Source organism: Hydra vulgaris, chromosome 09 (genome assembly GCF_038396675.1).
Source record: "Hydra vulgaris chromosome 09, alternate assembly HydraT2T_AEP".
NCBI classification, from domain to species: domain Eukaryota; kingdom Metazoa; phylum Cnidaria; class Hydrozoa; order Anthoathecata; family Hydridae; genus Hydra; species Hydra vulgaris.
The window spans coordinates 10,991,138-11,012,500 of NC_088928.1; the positions used below are offsets into that span (position 1 = coordinate 10,991,138).

General features: G+C 26.9%; 1 protein-coding gene across 3 annotated transcripts in view; it reads right to left on the bottom strand.

Annotated features, from left to right (window-relative positions):
- Positions 1-505: 505 nt before the first annotated feature.
- The window catches only part of LOC100213223 (polypeptide N-acetylgalactosaminyltransferase 2), a 44,513-nt gene continuing 23,655 nt past the window's right edge, over positions 506-21,363 (bottom strand). Inside the window, exons 8-13 of one of the 3 annotated variants that reach the window (XM_065804708.1) lie at positions 2,919-3,045; positions 2,742-2,834; positions 2,588-2,671; positions 1,942-2,086; positions 1,635-1,754; positions 506-1,400 (exon numbers count right to left, since the gene is read on the bottom strand). In XM_065804708.1, coding sequence (XP_065660780.1) covers positions 1,248-1,400; positions 1,635-1,754; positions 1,942-2,086; positions 2,588-2,671; positions 2,742-2,834; positions 2,919-3,045 — 722 coding nt within the window. In that variant the 3' untranslated portion in view covers positions 506-1,247. Of the gene's footprint in view, positions 1,401-1,634; positions 1,755-1,941; positions 2,245-2,587; positions 2,672-2,741; positions 2,835-2,918; positions 3,046-21,363 lie in introns of all 3 variants that reach the window. The other 2 variants (XM_065804709.1, XR_010640638.1) reach the window with 2 other exon arrangements.

Consider the following 21,363-nt stretch of genomic DNA (forward strand, 5'->3'; position numbering starts at 1 on the left):
TCATTATTAGAAATGATTAATATCGGAATATCTTTAATGACAAGTTTAATTTTGTTATTAAAATTGTTCAAATAAAATTAATTCTAGATTTAAGTAATCTTGTTCTAGAAACTGTTTTAATTATGCTAAATCTAGAACAAATCATACTAAATCACATATAAATTTTGTTTATAATTTGAAAAAATAAATAATTTAAATGCGTCATTTTTTTAAAAAGTAGTAAGCACATTCAAAACGTTTGTTTTTGAGTTTAGTTTTATATGCTACGTATTTCCACTCTAAATTACGCAACTACACTCTAAATAACACATTTTTGATATTTTTTGGTAAAGCAGTCGTTAGCCAAATAAAGTGCAATCACAAGTTACAACACCATTAAAATTTTGCACATAAAATTTTAGGTTTAATGTAATTTTAAATTTAAAAGTAAAAAAAAAAATATTTTTTTACTTGATTATCTTCCCAAAAAGTTATTAAGCAGTTACATATACATTAATATAACAAGTTTTAACTTGGTTTTCAAGGATGACATTATCAAAAATTTACAAAATGATAACTTAAATTCGTCATAAATTAACAACAGCTTTAAAAAATATCCCGATAGTATTCCATCTGAATAATCAGCAAAAAATATTGTTATCTCACCTATTTATATATACCTCAAATAAAATTAATAAAAATTTTATTTTAAAAACCATGTCAAAATTAGACATCTAACACGATAATCTCGCCTCTGACAAGAAGAAAATATTTAAATATGTAAAGAAATGTAACTTTACATATTTATGTTACATTTTAGTGTTCAAAAACTTATAAACCAATAACTTTTTAGCTTTTACTTCTAAAAAACCTTTTGGGTGGACTTTTCTGTTGGATAAGACGTTTATGCGAGATAAAAGTGAAAAAAGGTAAATTAAGTTATATAAAATAACAAGAGGTTGAATAGAATCCACTAAAAAAAAAAAACCTTTTAGATTGACTACCTATTTAATTAGTGGGCTTTTATCGTTATAAAATATAAATGTTTAAATAATTTAAAAAAGAAAAGAAATAAAAGTGACAATAGTGTAAATAATCTAATCAACTAGTTTCTACTTGGATTAACTCGGATGTTAATTGGGATGTGTAGATGAAGACTCAAAAAACTTTTCAAAGATGCTTATTTGAGTTATTGATTTCGAAAGGCCTATTTTTAATTATTGATTTCAAAAGACCTTATTTTAGTTAGTAATTTCAATTAAACAGATTTATCCTGTGCTTGTAAATGCTAACTTCCAAGATTGCGTATCATGACCTTTGCATTCTGTTTGCATAAGCTCTTTTCCAACATTGTAGTTATCGAGGCAAAGATTAGAGCCAAGATTGACAAGAGCTGCTGCTTTTTCATCATATTTCCATTTCTATAAATAAAGTGAACTTAATATATAATATCCATTTATTTAACCAAAAAATTGAAAATTACAAATTTTTATAATTTTACAAAATTAGGTTATATATAATTATTCTAAGACCGTTGTAAAATATTTCACAATAATATATCGATGGCTTCACCTAATTCCAACAGTTAAAAGACCGTAAGAATGAAGTAATAACTAATGAATATAATAACTATTAAATGATCGAAACAATTTTACTTGAAAGTTATCTGTAGCAACACAAGGAACCATTCGAACAATTTCTTCACTTTTCTTACTGATTCCAGAGAGACAAAGCGATTCATGTTTTATCTGATTTGATTTTGTCCAAGACCAATCCTAAAAAATAAACACAGATAATTTAAAAATAATATCAATACTACTAACAAAAAGTAATAAATATTAGATAGTTAATACGTAATCATTGTAAGCTATTACTTTTAATAATAGTAAAAATACTTTTGCTCTTATTAACAAACAAAAAACACTTGTCATGTCCTAGTTGTTACCCTGGTTGTTATTCTACCTGTTTATCTCCATCTTTTCCACCACTTCCACGACAAGGAAGGACGCTTAAAACAACATTGGACTTTTCACCCACTACATTAAGGCAGTCTTCTCTACCTTTATATTTTATTTGTCCATAGGATGTCACGTCATCATCCGGTATTCTAAAAGTCAATTTAAAAAATTTACCTGATTACCCCCCTGGCCGTGACAGGGAAAAAGGCCTATCCCTTCACCTTTGATATGACCCATTGTGTCTAAGCAATCTTCAGAAACTTTATATTTTATTTGACCATATTTAATTACATCATCATCAGGCACTCTAAAATACAATATCACAATCATAAGTTGGATTAAAACTGCTAGACTGTGTTGTAAGTTAGTCACTGTAAACAATAAATTTTTTGAGTGATTGATTTACAATATTTACATTATTCAATGACTTGATTTTGATTGTAAATATTGAAAGATTGTTAAATGATTGTTAAAAGAAACAACTTTGTAAAACATTATGAGAAAAATCTGCACTGAAATTTATAAAAAACTATAATTCGCTTAACAAAAAAAAAATTGTGAAATTCATGATAAAATGCTTTTCAAATACATTTTATCATACATTAAAATACAAAATACATGGTTTTTCAAATATATTTTATTTTTCTTACTTGAGCTCAGGATAAATATTTTCTAGATACCACTTGAAAGACTTGCAACTCAAATCTTTTCGCAACTGTAGACGGTCGCGAATACTGAAGAAGAGATTTTGATAATAAGTTATAAAAATACACATTAAATAAAACTATTGACTTCTTAACTTACTCTCCAAACAGTGAGTATCTAGCAGAAGGAACTGCAGCAAAGTAGTATTTCTTGTAGTCATCCATCCATACCTCTGCTGCTCGTCGTGTATTTCTACAAAAAAAATTTTATGAAGACTAAACTCAAACAATTTTTAGAACAATTTATTTTTATAAATATTAACAAAAATAAACTAACTTTTGGAAAACATTCATGCTTCCTCCTGGGAACTTATAAGGGTGTCTATCTCGAAATACATGCCCAACACGCGAACACGGTATTATATACATTTCTCCACCGCATTGCCAAGTACGGAAAGAAATTTCTAACATTTAATATAAAAATCTAAATATTATATTGTATATAAACAAATATAATAACAATTATAGGCATATATAAATTTTATATATTATATATGTATATATATACTCACACACAAATACATATAGATATATATATTTATCACATATACATATAGATACTAGGTGTGAATTTTTTAAATTGTATTAACCAACATAAGGATAAGATCATTTTTGTATGTCAACACATAAAAATGAATAATTGCTATCAAAAAATATAAAAGCTCCAACTATCGCATCTCAATTTTTTTAGAAATATTGTAAGCAATAAAAATTTTCATCTCAATTTTTAGAATTATTGTAAGCAATAAAAATTTTCATCTCAATTTTTAGAAATATTGTAAGCAATAAAAATTTAAGCTTTTTATAGTTTAATTAATTTTAAAATTTTGACACAAAAAAGTTTTTAAAAAGTTAGTAATGGCACACATGCTCTCAAAAGTTTGATGTATAAATAATATTAAAAAATATTATGTATCATTAAAAAATATTAAAATTTCAATTTATTTTTATATCATTTTGTCGCAAATAAGTTTACGCTTTTCACTAAGGTGATATTTTATCATATGTTATATTAAACTTTCATAAATTTCTAAATAAAGTATTCATAATTCGATTTTTTAAACTTCCCAGTCATCAAGCAAAAAATCATAGAACAAAATCTTTTAGGGCAAACATTTTCAGAATGCTGTTAAAAGTAGGGAAAACAAGGTTCAACAAAACATAATGAGTTTACAAAAAATGCCAACAGAGCAAATAGAAATAAGCTCAAAACACAATGAAACAAAAAGTAGAACTGAGAGAGCAAAATTAATATCAGCTAAACTTGCTGAATTAAGTTTTCCAATGTTAGCTAAATCAACAACATAAAAAGTAAGAAAACTAATTAAAAAAAGGATAAGAATTTAAAAAGACATGATGAAGTAAACTTTATTCAGTTGTTTGATATCACATGTGTCAATGGGTTGTGACTTTGCAATGAAGACAAGGATTTTATAAGGTTCCAATGGAATCTAAAAGAAATTTGGTTTTTGTACAAACATAATTGAAAATGAGATAGTTCATCCAGTAAAGTTAGCTTAATTAAGAAAAAAAATGTGAACCAGCATTGACAGCAGCTGAAGCCAAAGAAACAGAACCATTAGAAGAAATCACAGTGATAATCACAGTGATATACACACTTTCTATTAAAAGGTCAGAAAGTGATGATGAGCCAAAATGGAAATATAATTAAAAAAATGCTGCTGTTGACATTGTTGAAAGAACACAAATTACTTCAAGAAAAGGAGCCAAAATATGCCAAATATTAGCAGAAAAATCTAATGTTAACATTTATCACCAACAACATCAGCTGTTTATAAACCAACCATAAAAAAAACAACTTGAAAAACAGTACAAAAAACAAAAGAAACGGAACCTATATTTTGATGGCAAAGAATTATAGGAAAAAGTTGATGAGAAAATGAAAAAAAAAGGACCAAGTGATAATGTTAAAAAATTAAAACTACAAGGTAAATCTTGCTGAACTAATTTCGCTGAATAATAAAGCCAACACAATTTACAATCAAATAAGTTTTGCATGAGTTTGATTTGCTCGGACACATTTGCATGATCATGGTGAACACTACAAATCGTAATACAGGAAAAAACAAAACAAAATAAAATCAGAAAGATTTCAGATCTTTATCAGATGTCAACATGCATCATGTTTTGAATACATCATGTATAATGTTTTGAGCGTCTTTAAATTATGTTTTTATCAATCATAAGCAATCCTTTAAAAATAAAAAGTATTCAAAAGACATCATGCTGTTAAAATATATATGAGAATTAAGAGATAAAAATATCGATGATTGTATACAGAATTGGTCCATCCTTAAATAAGCACCTGCATATAACAATATTAAAAAATGAATACTATTCCTACAGGAAAAATTTGAAACTATTACACATGCAAACCAACAATGTTTGTTAAACAAAAAATTGGAATTGATTTTAAATGCAGGCACAAAAATAAGTTTCTCTTAAAAAACTATAAAAATAAGTAAGCTAAAATAATAGTTACATTATTATTTGAGCGCACTTATTTTTACATTACAATATTTTTTTAAAAAAGCAAAAGTAATCAATTCTAAAGAATTCTTTTTATAATAGTGTCAGCATATTCCACAAATGTGTGGAAATTTATTTATTTAATTTTTGGTATAAATTGAAGTTTTATTAATTTAATCATTCATTTCTGATGAGTTTTTATTAATGAAACACAGTGTTAAAATGAAAAAAAAATTTGTTAAGTGATTTTCTACTACTTTATAACTGCTCTGTTCTTTTAAGAACATTGAGCACTCTATTTTGTTTAATACATAAAATTGTTTAAATACTATATAGATCAACAATTGCTTACTAGTTTTACTTGTTCTTACAGCATACAACTTTTTCAGAAAAAATAAAAAAAGAAGAATAATGAAAGAAAAGATTGCTGCCCCATCCCAAACCCTCAGTCGATGTAGCAACATTCCTTTGTGACAGCAGGCTATAATATTAGGGGTCCAAATTTGACTTTTTTTTAGATTTTTTGTAGTCTAACCACTTTTTCTTAATTAATTTTTTATGCTGATTTCGAATTTCACAATGTTTTTACTTCATTATTAATATTTAGCCTTCTACTTCGATTTTAATAAAAGTGATTATTTTGACAAAACAATTTACTGTTAAATTAAATTAAATCAGTATTATTTTCAAGTATAAGCGATGTAAAACATATGGCAAATTTTTTTTTTTCATTTTATTAATAAAACATGTTATCATTATACCTAGTTATAAATAACACAAAAAATTAGACATTGCACATCATCAAGATAGTCTAATATTAATAATAATTTGTTTCGACCTCTATTGAAAGTGCAAAATAACTTTGTGGAAGTCATCGTAGGTGATTGTGGATTGCTGTGATGATTTTCCAAGTAGAACCTTCAAATTAGTAGCATATTCTTCTATAGACAAGACGACGCTTTTTTGTATTTTTATCAAAAACTATGATTTTAAATAGAGTTGATTTTCGCGGCAATGACCTACTTGTATCTCTAAAATAAATTACTTCATTCTTCAATCGTTTTTGGCATTTTATCAGATCTTGCTCTTTTTCAATATATTCACAGACATCTGATGCACTAGTAAATGGGCCACCTTGTAGTTTTAAACAAGTTAAAATGGAATTTCTTGTGGACGCCTGATGTAAAGCTTATTGTTCTTTTTTAGTTAAGCCGCTTTGCCTCAGTTGAATCTGTCGCTGGTTCCAACTGTATTCTATACTTTCAATTTTTCTAACAATAGGACCCATTTTCCAAAATAGTTCTAAATTATTTGAATCTTCATTTCTTAAATGGTTTGAATATTTAAGAACATTAGCGTGTGAAACTGTTGAAAGTGACGGTTTTTTTCGAAGTCGATTGCTATGAGTTTCACACTGACGCTCAAGTTCAATATTATTTGTAACTGTTTTATCAACTCCAACAACTTGATTAAAAACATAATACTCATCAGGTAATCGATCATTGTTTCTCTCCAAACCCATAATGCTTTCCTCTTTGGTGTTGAAGAACTATAGCTAAACTTTGCCGAACTATATTTGCAACAATAATGCAATCATCAAAGTTCTTTGATGCTTATTTGTGAACTACATCAACAACTTCTTAATAATCTTCTTTAATTTTGGTTTTAATCTCGTCATGTATGGCAGTTTTAGTTCACTTACATCAACAAACATAACTCGCTTTTTTTAAATTGGTTCAGTGTCTTTTTCAAAGAGCTGGTATTAATTTTTTGCTAATTCTCTTGCAAGAAATTCATCTTCGTCTTCAAATTCACTTAACTCGCTATCATCATTATCAACGTACATTGTCTGATAAACTGCTGTTTCATTTCTTATCTTTTTCTTTATTTTTCTTTTGTCATTAATAACTTTTTGATGGAAAGTTTTATCAACATTTTGACATGTAAAATTCCTGTTACCGCGCATGTTTTCTAGATACGAGTAGTCTTCAGCATTCATTGAAATACCGAAAAACTTCTCTAGCTTTTCACGACGTTGTGAATTGAAGCAGAAAATGTCAAAAAGTTTTTTTTGACATTTTCTGTCACCTTGCTTGTTTTTGTCAACACCTTTTAAGTAGCGATATTCATTGATTTCACTTTACAGATGTTTTAAAATAGTCTGATATGATATTGTGTAGATATTACGTTCTGTCCAATGAATTTCTATTAACTTTGCAACTCTTCGACAAGTACTTTCAAAAGATAATTTATTGTTGACTTCAATAAAGACAAGTGAAAGAACATCTTTGAGTAAAGACAGCTTTGTATGATAAAATTTATCAACTACAGGGAGAATTTCTAAAGGAGTTTTTTTTTTTCGATTTAAAACTATTTTGTTATTATGTCTTGTTACAATTTTTTTCATTTTAATTGATATCTAAATTTAGTTAACAATAATAGAAACAAAGTATTCTCTTGCAAAGTAAAACAAAAGCTGTTTTTTAAGTATTTATAAAGTTTACGTTTTAACAAAAAAAGTTTTATTACATTTTTTTTTTTTAAACGCAACTATTATTCATTTTAATTCAAGTTTATCCATCAGAATTTAAATTGCATAAATTTTAACATGAAGTTGCGTAACTTTATGTGCTAAACAACTGCTGCAAAGATTTTACTTTCAAATTTTTTCAGTTTTTTTTTTTTGTATCTTTAAAAATGTTTAAATAGAAGTAGAAGGCCAACCACAAAAAAATAGAAAAAACTGAATTGTTTTTCAAACTTTTCTAAAAAAATTAATAAAGAATAACTGGTTAAACAAAAAATATAGAACTTTGGACCCCCCCTAATAATATAGTTGATATATGTACTCAAGGCTGGGCAGCAGGCTATTTCTGTGTGACATCAGACATGTTATCTAAACACGCATCTATACATATATGTAAATGTATATTGAGCTTATGACTTTTTAACTTTTTGTAAAAAAATTAGTTTCCTGTCATAAATCAATGAACTTTTGCTCAAAAGTAATGAAAATGTATTTTATTCTGATTAATTTTCAAAAAAGGTCACCCACAACATAACATTTTAAAAATGGAATCTAAGTAGTATTTGCAGGCAGTAATTTTAGTAATTTTAGTAGTAATTTCTGAAGCCTAGAATTTTCTTGAACCTTATGGAACTTTCTAGAATTTTCTGGACTGTTCTGAATGTTTTTAAAAATCTCTAAAACTTTCTAGAATGTTCTGGAGTTTTCTAGAAATTTATGAAAATTAGCAAGATTTAGACTATATAAGCTGCCTGAATGAGCAACGCTAAAATCTGTGTTCGCCAGATAGCAGTCAAATAATATAGAAGTACAGTAGCACTTATATTTATTATTATTGTCTTAAGATGCAAAACATCACTCCACAAGTACCAGCAAGAACTACAGCAAAACCAAAACTGCAAATAAATTAGTAACATCTTCAAAGTTATCAACCAACAAAGCAGCAATCATTTGCTGCTTATTTAAGAAATGCTAACTTAAAGAAGAAAACACTACATTTAGAAAGCTGGTCACTGCATTTTGATGTTAAACGTATTAGTCACCAAGAATATCAAGTGTTAGTGTTGAAAAATAACTAAAGAGAAGTTTATTTACAAGCACTAGATCTACCAGACAAAAAAACAGTTACTGTTGTTAAAGGTATAACAGCTATTCTCAATGAATTAAATTTATGGAAGAGTATAAAGATGATTGAGAGGACACTACAAATGTAAGCACTGAAGGAATAGGATTGTCAGTCAGCTACTAAGATGTTTTACTAAAAAGAAATCAGAAGAACAACAACTCATTGGTTGTCAACATTGTGTTCTTGATGATTCTTTTGCGTAGTAATAGATGAAGAACTTAGAGAAAAAAAACATGTTACCCAATATATATAATATACAATTATCATGGAACTTGTAAAGAGCTACAAACAGCTCAGGAAGAACATCAAGAATGGTTAAGAAGTGATTACTGAAACAGCAGGATGGCGTGATGATATGAAATTTCTATTTTATTTAACAAAAGTATTCTGCTTGTTAAGTATCTTTAAAAGAATCTGGAGTATTTCCTAAAGTGAAGTTTCAGAAAATACCTAAACTAAATAATACAAGATGGAACTCCTGAGCAATACTAGCTCTTTTGGCATTTATTCTTCTACCAGAGTTAAGAGACTCGCTGCTCAACATTTGTAGATTTATCTCCTACAGATGGTGAGACCAATAGTTTACTGACCAAATGTATACTGCAAATGATTATTGGAAGCAATATAGCATCAAGGCAGGAAATTCCCAGAACAAATCAGTGTGCAGAACAAGCAATCAAGTGTCTTTAAGATTTTTTTTACATTTGTAAAATGTAAAAAAAAGATAACCTCCATCTTAGATTTATTATGTTTAATAAAATAAAAAAATTGAATATTTCATTTTAATTAAACTGAATACTACACAATTTTTTTTTGATATATACAGTAGCTTTATGTACTTGTAGAATTGTTATTTAAGTTGGTAATTTTATATTTATTTGTAACTTAGAGTGTTATTGTGTAACAATAAACTGTTAAATGCTTAAAACATAATAACTCTATCACATAATAACACTCCAATTAAAAAAATAAAATGAAAAAATAATGATCATAAAATTGTTTAAAATTTGATCCATACATATAATGTAAATTCAAATTTTAGGTTTGAGGGTGACCTTTTTAACATGAAAATCAAATTTTTTTTTTTTTATTGCTTTTGTACAAATATTCATTGACCCAAGAACAAGGGCTAGACTAAAACAATGTTTTCATCGTAAACTAAAATCAAAAAGTGATTGAGAAAAATATTTTCTGCCTATTGTAGACAATATTTTTTATTTAATTTGGCCTATAATATTTCTCCATGAAATTTTTTTATCTGTTTGCACACTAAGAAACTTTGTATATTTTTTTCGTTTTATTGTTTGATGATTAATGAGCAACTCGGGAATTTTTATGGAAAGATTAACGAAAAAAAATGAACCTAAAACTAACCTGAAAAAACTAACCTGAAATCAATAATCAACTCACACAATCATAAAATATTGCACAACAACAAGCAAATAGAAACCAAGCAATGTAACTGTGTAAATAAATCAATTTGTCCATTAAACAAACAGTGTTTGTTCGACAATATTGTTTACCAAGCTACAATTAATAATGAAGGCAACAAAAAAGTATATTTAGTCATGCATCATTTAAATTAAGATACGCTAATCATCTAAAATCCTTTGCTTCAGTTAAATACAGAAACGACACTGAACTTTCAAAGGAAGCATGGAGCTTGAAAGATCAAAACATAAAACCTATCTTAACGTGGAGAATAATTAAACGTTGCAGACCCTATAATCTTACAACAAAAATATGCCACCTCTGTCTCTATGAAAAATATGTAATTTTATCACATAGTGGAACAAATTTACTAAACAAAAAGAATGAAATTGTATCTCAGTGTCGACATTCAAAGAAATTTTTGCTCTCTTTATTTGACACAGGAGACTAGTAAACTATAACGACTTCTTGTTTTGTTTTTACTCAGATTTGTTTAGCACGTCTGAATCCGTTCTACGGTAATTAATTTTAAGTTTTTTAAACGGTTTTTTGACATTTTTTGTTTGTATTCACGGCTGATGATTGCCTTCTGGCATGAAACTTTAAGTCCTGCTATTTAGTTGTTTTTATTCATTTAATTACTTAAAGTATAAATTGCTCTATTATTTGATAATATTGAGCACTGTCATACGAACAAGAGTTTTTGTATTTTACACCACAATACTAACCTCACTTATATACATATATATATATAATAATATATATATATATATATATATATATATATATATATATATATATATATATATATATATATATATATATATATATATATAGATCTATAGTTTGTTGTCTTTGGGAAGAGCGGAAGGAAAAAAGTGATTCATACGCCAACATATACGTCACTTTTAATTACTTTTGACTTTCGTCCAACATTTTCATGTTGGACGAAATTCAAAACCATTAATTTAATTACAAATTAATCGTTATATAAAAAAACCACAAAAACGCAAATCTAATTGACCATAATGTATATATATATAGATAGATATATATATATATATATATATATATATATATATATATATATATATATATATATAGATCTATAGTTTGTTGTCTTTGGGAAGAGCGGAAGGAAAAAAGTGATTCTTATGCCAACACATACGTCACTTTTAATTACTTTTGACTTTCGTCCAACATTTGCGTGTTGAACGAAAGTAAAAGCCATTAATTTAATTACAAATAAATCGTTTTTTAAAAAAACCACAAAAACTCGCAAGGGAGTGCTGCTACATCGACTGACAAATAGCCTGACCCGCAAGGGAGTGCTGCTACATCTACTATCTTTTAGCCTGACCCGCAAGGGAGTGTTGCTACATCGACTGAGGGTTTGGTTGGGGCAGGCAGTCTATCAATTAATAAAAAAAAAAAATTCCGGTCTTGCATTTTAATTTTTACTTTTTGTCAACACAATATGGAAAAAACTTTTGGACAACATCTACGGGTTGTATATATATATATATATATATATATATATATATATATATATATATATATATATATATATATATATATATATATATATATATATATATATATATATATATATACATACATAGATATATACATATATCTATATCATATATATATATATATATCAGGCCTTGTTATGATATATATATATATATCAGGCCTTGTTACGAGATTTTGCTGCGTAACGAAAACGCGTAACGCGTAAATTTCAAAGTAACTCAACTCAGCAAATATATTTTGTACTGTTAGAAGTTATATTGCGTCACTAGCGTCTTTTCAAGTACCGCATTGTAATTAAAGTTATTTTATTAACGCGTTAAAAATCATACAAACAGTTTTTTTTTTCTCACTATAACAAAAGTTACAAATAAAATCTAAGACCCTATTTGAAAAATCATTTTTATTATTTTTTTCAAACATGAACTAAATTTTTTTTGAAAAAAATATTTTTTTCATAACTTTACGTTATTGAATTAACAATAAACAAAATATCTTATTAATAAAATATTTACATCAAAATAAATCGTGCTTTTTTTAAACTATTATGACAAAAAATAATTTTTATATTTAAAAGGAATTTATATATTTAAATAACTTTATTTTCTTTAATTAATTTTTAACAACAACAAAAAATTATTAAATAAACTGTTTCTTTAGCAAAAAATCTAATAGTTTACAATTGCGGTTTAATGCTTTTACTTACGACTTTATTTCTTCTGAATAAACGTCACATAAACGATATCAAAAGATAATTTAAATATTCTAAAAAATAAAAGTTTTTGCATAATGCAAAACTTCTGAACGCTTAGGCAAATCGCCTTTTCGCAGGCATAATGCGAGCTGCGTAACGCTTCTAAACAAGGCCTGATATATATATATATAAACTTAAACAACTTTAAAATGTATTCTACAAAATAGAGTGCTCAATGTTCTTAACAGAACAGAGCAATTATAAATTAGTAATAAATCACTTAACAAAATTTTTTTTCATTTTACACTGTGTTTCATCAATAAAGACTCATCAGAAATCTGATTTCTGATGAGCCTTTATTTATGAAACACAATGTAAAATGAAAAAAATTTTTGTTAAGTGATTTTCTACTAATTTTTATATAATTAAGCTCAAAATATACAAATATCAGGTAAGCTTCTCATCATAAAAAATGCTGCTGATAAAGCAACCCTTTTTAAACATATTAGCATGCATAACACAGTGTGCATAACATAGCATGCATAAATCTTTAAGTTAAAATTACAGTTGTCATGCTTAATCAAAACCATTTACAAATGTATTAAACCCTTATTATTTAATCATGCTTGTTATTGTAAAAGTAAATAAAAATTTAAAAACAATTGAAAGTTAATTATACAGACATCGATGCTTTGGCAGGAATGGCTCGCATTTCAACATTAAACTTACATTAGCTTACATAAATAACTCATAAAAATATTTTACAGTAGAATCAAAAAACAAATGTTTAGTTGGAAACTTTTTAAAAATAAAATATGAAATTTGGTCCTAATTATGCAAGCACTTTTATGCAATACAAAACATTTTATTTTTTAGTTTATTACTATTATAGTTGTTAGCTTATGTTTATTACTGAAAATAAAAATAAAAAAATAAAAATAATAGAATAAGTATTAGACACCAGCAATTTCTGGAAACTTTAAGCTGAAGTAGTTAATTTCTAAAGAAAAAAAATAAGTAAATTTTAAAGTTTCACAAAAGATTGTTTTCGAAACTTTAAAATTCAAACTGAACTTATAGTTATGTATATATACACTGAGGCATATTCGTTTAGACGCATCAATTTTTTTCTCTGTATCTTAATTTTTTTCTATGTATTGTCAACTGATATGCATGCAAGTTATTATCAAAATAATTGTTGTGTTGTGGGCTAATAAAAATCACAAAAAATTTTTTTATATGTGTCTTTATTAACATGAGAGTATGTTTGATATACAAAAGAACATTTTTTAATTGGAATATATCTATAGACGCAATCATTTTTTTGACATTAAAAGATGGAAATTAGTAATGCGTATGTCCTCCATTACACTGGATCACCTCAAAAATTCTGCCTTTCATTGACTCCACTAGTCGTTGAAGTGTAGTTTGATCCTACTCGTACCATGCTTCAAGGATTTTATACTTTAACTCAGTAACAGTTTTAAATTGGTGTCCGGCTGCTTTAGCGTCATAAACTTTTCTTGATAGCATTCCCCACACGTTCTCGATTGGATTTAAGTCCGGGCTACAAGCTGGCCATTCGAGAACCGGGATGTTGTGGTCTTTAAACCATTTCATAGAATGCCTAGATGTGTGAATTGCAGCATTATCTTGCTGAAATATGGCATTATCGTCCATGTTTTCATCCATATAAGTTATGAGAACATCATCCAACATTTCTGTATACTTTATCGAGTTCATTTTAGGTAAACCACAACACAGAGTCAATTTTCTTGAATAAGAAAATCCACCCCAAACCATTAAACTTCCTCCTCCATAATTTCGTTTTGTTTGTGGGTCATTTATTCCTCTTAGATCATGCCAATAACAACTGTAAGAGTCCGGTCCATCTAAATTGAACTTTTTTTCATCTGAAAATATTACGTTTTGCCACTCATGAGTCCAATGCATAAAGTTTTTAGCAAACTGTAATCTACAATTTTATGGTATTTTTTTAACATTGGTTTTTGGTGTGGTTTCTTCCACTTTACGTTTGGTGTTGTACGTAGAATATGTGCAACATGTTCATTGGTGACAGGCAATAATAATTTATCCTTTATTTGTGTTGCATTCGATTCATTTTTGATTGCTTCGAAGGGAATTCGATTAATTTGCCAATTTGTTAAAACTTTGTTGCCGTTTGTTGCTTTTTTTACACCGTAATTGTCACCATTTGCAATGTAGTTTCGTACAACATGGTTAGATCTTCCAATTTTTCTTGCTATTTCTCGTATAGAATATGCTGGTGAGATTTCTGAGCCACGATATAAATTAATTTGTATTTTTTCAACATCTGTCAAATACTTTCCTTCAGGCATTTCGTAAAATGCAATAAAAATGATACTGGCAGAGCAAAAGATCAAATTACATTAAAATTTATCAATTTATTTGTGTAAAAGTGATTAAAAATCAATAATTACCGTTATTAACCTGATTGCGTCTATAGATATATTCCAATTAAAAAATGTACTTTTATATATCAAACATACTCTCATGTTAATAAACACACATAGAAAAATTTTTTTTGTGATTTTTATTAGCCCACAACACAACAATTATTTTGATAATAACTTGCATGCATATCAGTTGACAATACATAGAAAAAAATTAAGATACAGAGAAAAAAATTGATGGGTCTAAACGAATATGCCTCAGTGTATATATCAGGCCTTGTTACGAGATTTCGCTGCGTAGCGAAAACGCGTAGCGCATTTCTAAGTAACTCAACTCAGCAAATATATTTTGCATCGTTAGAAGTTATATTGCGTCACTAGCGTCTTTTCAAGTACCGCATTGTAATTAAAGTTATTTTATTAACGCGTTAAAAATCATACAAACAGTTTGTTTTTTTCTCACTATAACAAAAGTTACAAATAAAATCTAAGTTCTTATTAAAAAAATCTTTATTATACTTTTTATTATTTTTTTCAAATATGAACTAAATTTTATTTTGAAAAAAATATTTTTTTCATGAAACGTAAAATGTTTGTTTATTTTCTTATGATTTTATATTTGGTTTTTGGTTATTTTATTAACTGTTAATACATTTTTTCTTATTTAATTTGTGAACTCTTTTTAATAATGTTTTTAAACAATAAAGTTTTTTTTGTTATTTATCAGTTGCCGATAACATATTCGTGATCATAATTTATTTTCATAAATTAAATGAACGTCATTAAAACTTTACGTTATTGAATTAACAATAAACAAAATATCTTAATAATAAAATATTTACATCAAAATAAATCGTGCATTTTTTAAACTTATTATGACTAAAAATAATTTTTATATTTAAAAGGAATTTATATATTTAGTTCCTTAAGATAAAACTTAAAACACTTTGTTTTTTTAACTAATTTTTAATAACAAAAAAAAAAATGAAACAAACTGTTTCTTTAACAAAAAAATCTATTATTTTACAATTGCGGTTAAATGCTTTTACTTACGACTTTATTTCTTCTGAATAAACCTCACGTTAACGGTAATCAAAAGATAATTTAAATATTCTAAAAGATATAAGTTTTTGCGTAGCGCAAAACTGCTGAACGCGTAGGCAAATCGCCTTTTCGCAAGCAAAATGCGAGCTGCGTAGCGCTTCTTAACAAGGCCTGATATATATATATATATATATATATATATATATATATATATATATATATATATATATATATATATATATATATATGGCTGATGATTGCCGAATGGCATGAAACTTCAAGTTCCATTATAAAGTTGTATTTTCTCATTTAAAATATTTTAATATTATTTGATCTATTTTTTTCAAAAAGATATTGATCACTCTTAAAAAGACAAGAGTTGTATTTCCAGCAATATACAAAATTTATCAATAAATAAATAAATATATATATATATATATATATATATATATATATATATATATATATATACTTTTTAAGTTATAGTGAGGGTCACTGTGTACTTCCTGTGCACAGGCGTGTTAAAAGCAACTTTTTGCTTTCAACTTGTTCTTTAGGTTAAAATTAAGAAGAAAAAAATGGGTACCAACATATTTTCCTATTTGGGGCCGGGACCCACGAGTCAAACTTATTACAATCAAAATTAAAAAATAATCGTAAATTTAAAAAATATATGTTTTATGAAAGAGCTTGTCAAGCGGAACAAAAAATATGTAAAACCATTTGCTGTAAAAGTTTCTTTCCCAAAATATAACTCCTTACAGAGTATTTAAATTACAGACCAGCATAAAAAGACAACAAAAAAAAAAAAGAAGATTTTTCATTCTAATTTTGTTATATATCCAGATAAAATTTTACTTAGAGAATTTTTATTAATGTAAATTTATGTTCAAAACAATTATCTATTGAATATATGCATGAAGGATTGTTTTAATAGAATTTGAAGTCATTTAATACGTTTGACTTTTCATATTGACAAATGTTATTTCAAATGCTTTTTATTAAAAAGATAAAACTGTATATCTTCTTTTAAAAAAGGTCGGGACTGTATTGGCATGGATATCACAATGGCATCACTTTTATACATTTGTCAAAAAAGAGAAGGCATATCCCCCTCTCTATTCAGGCAAAAAGTGGTTTAAAAGAATTCGTCCAGTAAAACAAAAAACATTTAAACATTTTTACAACTTGTTAAGTAAAGATAAAACTATCTTTTTAATAAAAAGATAATTTAAAAAACATTTATTTTTTTATTGCACTATCTATTTATTTATTGCACTATTAGTGATAAGTAAAACTAATAAAATTTCATAAATTATAAACATAAATATTAGTCTTCTATATCGGATGTATCAGATATCTCTAGCTTCTCATCACTTCAATCGTAAATATCAGTGTACAAATTGCTGTACAGGCAAAGTTGTTTTTATAACACTTGCATCTCTTTGTACTGCAATCACCACTACATCAAAAACACTCAATTCAGTTAAACTAAATGGAACAGAAAGACTATCTGTTAATATTGGATTAAGGGATTCACCATCAATCTTCCAGCCAAAGCCTTCAGGAAAGGGAGGATTTTGTTAAGGCTTGTGAGATCTTCCTAATATTAGACATACAAAATGACTTTGTGTTGACTACAAAATGCTCAATACCTTAAAGAGTAACCTGATTCGGCAATCAATCAGTATTGCCTAACACTGATAATGCATACAAAACCTTGTCATCCACAACCATGAATGACTTCCACCATGTTAATTTAGATTTTCCATAGAAGCTGCCGGTCTGGTCACATCCTGTTGAAACATGAAAACCCATTAAAGCTTTTGAACGTTTGGAACTAATTGCTTCAAAAAAATTCTTGATACTGATGTCACGTTCTTCTGATCCTTTTTCAGTTTGTAAGTTTATTGTAAAAGGTAGATATTCACAGTAAAATATTAGCAACAAAAGTATGTCTGTAACAGAGGAGAAAACAAAGCATTCTGAAAACGGATTACATCTTGCAATACCAATGGCATGGAGAACAAGAAAAGTATCTGCCTCTTCGTGATTATGGCTTAATATCAAAACTGAAGATATTTGTAACTTAATATCAAAACTGGAGTTATTTGTAACTGTTTTTAAATCATATGTAATTGAAAAATATATTCATTGATCTTATAGTGCATCATAAGCATATTCTGATAGGTATATAGTTATGTCGCGCTTAGTTTCTAAATTAGACAAAAAATGCTTTAATGACAATCTGCTAACATCTCCTTTATCAGAAACCTTGTACTTTATATTGTTTCCAGATGTTTGCTTCAATCTTATTCTAGTTTTAAGAGACTGACTGATATAGCAATCAAATACTAAAAGTCAAAATCAATTAAAAGTCTAATTTCATTGTAATAATTTGCAATTTTCAATAATGATATAACAGAATGTTTGCTCAAGTCCTAAAAAAAAATTAGAATGAACATTTTTTTAAATCTTAAATAATTCTTTTATGTTTAAATGTTTTAGTAAGTGTTATGGCTTTTTTTAAATAATTTTATTTTTAGAATAAAATGGGTTTGCCTTCCACATTTTTATTCAGCACCTTTGTGAACTTTTTTTACCAACATCATTCTGTCAATAATGACTAATCTCTAGGTATTGCATGTCATGTTGTGGTTATGTCCTACTAAATGGTTTTTTTTTGTTAACAAAAAAATCATTTGTTTTTTGAGAAAAGTAGCATAAAATATTATTTGTAATGAAAATACAAGCCAATGAAACAATTTAAATTCTCGTAGAACAAACTTTCATTCATTGTATATAATAGACAATTGCTTTTAATAGAAAATTCATATCAATAACAACTCTTAACAAAATACATCATTGATATATAACAAATCTGGAATTAAAGAACTATTTTTTTAGTTTTTTATGCATGCCTGTAATTTCTGGGTCTTTGTTTTACACATTCTTAAAACACCTTGGGAAGAAAATGTTTTCAGCATATGGTTTTTACATATTTTTTGTTCTGCTTGACAAACTCTTTCGTATAACATACATATTTTTTAAATTTACAATTATTTTTTTTGTTGACTGTAATAAGTTTGACATTATGGGTCCTGGTCCCAAATGTAAATATTTTTTGGACCCCATATTTTCTTCTTAGTTTTAACCTAAAGAACAAGTTAAAAGCAAAAAGTTGCTTCTAACACGCCTATGCACAAGTTAACACAGACATAAAATCAGGCCAGGTAATAAAATTAAATGCATATTTAAATTAAATAATTCTAATGTTTTCAAATTTCCTTATGTTCATAAGTCTAATGTTCTTAAATAAGAGCTGTAAAATTTACATTATTTAAAGCAGTTGTGACGCAGTGCCAACCAGTTGTCAACCATTTGCTTTAGAATACAAAGTCTAAAGTTGGATGCCAGCTCTGGCCAAATTTACAACATTGGTACAGAAGGTATAAACTTCTTAGTTAAATGCTCTTCTTCGCTGCTCTGTAATAAAACATGAGGACTTTTGGAAAGTAACTTAATAACCAAAAAGTTTTTTTTTAATGATTTGGGTGAAACTTCATCATTAAGTCAGACTGGTTAATATATCATTAAGCACTACCCCAAATTCACTTTATGTGTAAAATGTGTATGTTCTCATGCTGAACAATCTTGCATATCAGATATAAAGATTGGTTTGGTCAGCAAACTAAATAAAAACTCTTTATTTTCGAAGAGAGAGATATTGATGGCAAAACAAATTTTTATAAATTTACCAGCACTGTAGATCACTAGACAATCAAAATTGAATCTGGTAAAGCCTAGTGTTACCAATTTGATCTTGATTTTATTTTTCACTAACAAAAATGCCTACTTTGACTACGGCACAATGTAAGGTTAATACCTAAATAAAAGGTAAATATCTAAAGCACAGAGATGTATCTAAAGAAAAAAGGAAAACTTTTTGTTGAATTTACCTGTGATGTTCTCACATGAAAGAATTCCAGAACATTGAAGGTATCAGGCTATAGTTTTGGACAATACAAATGTTAATACAGGTATTTTTTTACCCCTCAATGCAAATATAAAGAAGGTAATATACGAATCTTGTTTTAAATTTCATATTTTACATATTCTTATGTCAATTCAGATAATGGCTAGGTGGCTTGTCTCAGGTGAATGTTGAAAAGAAGAATTCATTTGGCTGTCTTCTTTATATTAATGAATTGCCATTACATCATTTAATTTCTAAACTTGATGGTTTTTCTAATAACCCTAATAATAATTAAATAATAATATCCAGTTAATAAACAAATTAAACAAATAATTATTTAGGTAATAATAATATATACAATAATAATAATAATAATAATAATAATAATAATAATAATTTTCTTAAATTTTAATTAATGATAACTAGAATAATACTATTTTATTGAAACTGTTTTGTCGTTAACCAGTGAATTTCATTGCTGCTCTACTTTATTCTGACCAACAGGATTATAAATTAATTGTTGTTAATAAGATTTTGGAAAATGAAAAAAATCAAAATAAGGAGTCTAAAAATGGATTAAAAGATAAGATTAGGATAAATGCCATTTCAGTTATTAATTGGGAGGTGTTGAACTTAAGGTAATCAAACTCACATTCAGCCTAAAATTCAGTTTATGTTTTGATGGAACAAAACATACTATTACATACTCTGTAAAAAAGACATAAGCCTACTAGTGCATGCCACATTGTGACATAGGAACCAACCCATTTATTTGTCATTCATTATTGAGATCCAAACTGTTTTTTTCATTTTTCTCAAACTAACTTTTCCAAGATAGGTTCTCTTGTGTCATCCAATTGTAAATGTAAAAAATGGTTTAACATCATCTAATTGCAAATGTAAAAACTGGGCCAAACTTATAAATTTGAATGATGTAGACTACTTTTGGCTCCTTTGTGTGGAAGAGCTATTAAATGAAGAGCTTGTGAATTTGATGTTTATGACATGCTAAACATTTTAAAATGAGTACTTATGCGAAAAGGGATTTTATTTTCTTACCCAATCCTAATCAAATCAAGTTCCCTTACTTTCTAAAAATGATGGAGACATGTTAGCTAGGACTTCGTAATAAAGACTATTGTATAAAGTATATTTTCAAAATATTGACTTTGTTGAAAAAAAAAATTAATTATAAAAAATATGTTTTTCAGTTAAAAGCTAATGTTTATCAAAAACTATTTGCGCCAAACTTTGCTTCAAATACCTATAAGTGACCACCAAAGTTTATACTTTATAACGATAATATTTGACTAATAAATACAAATATTAAATGAGAATTGGGAAAGCCTCAAGTCTTTATATTTTACACATAATGGTTTTATGGTCTAATGTAGGTACTTCAGCTTAAAATAAATGGCTTATCAAAAAAAAATAAAAAATAAAAAAACAAACACAGTAAGGCTTAA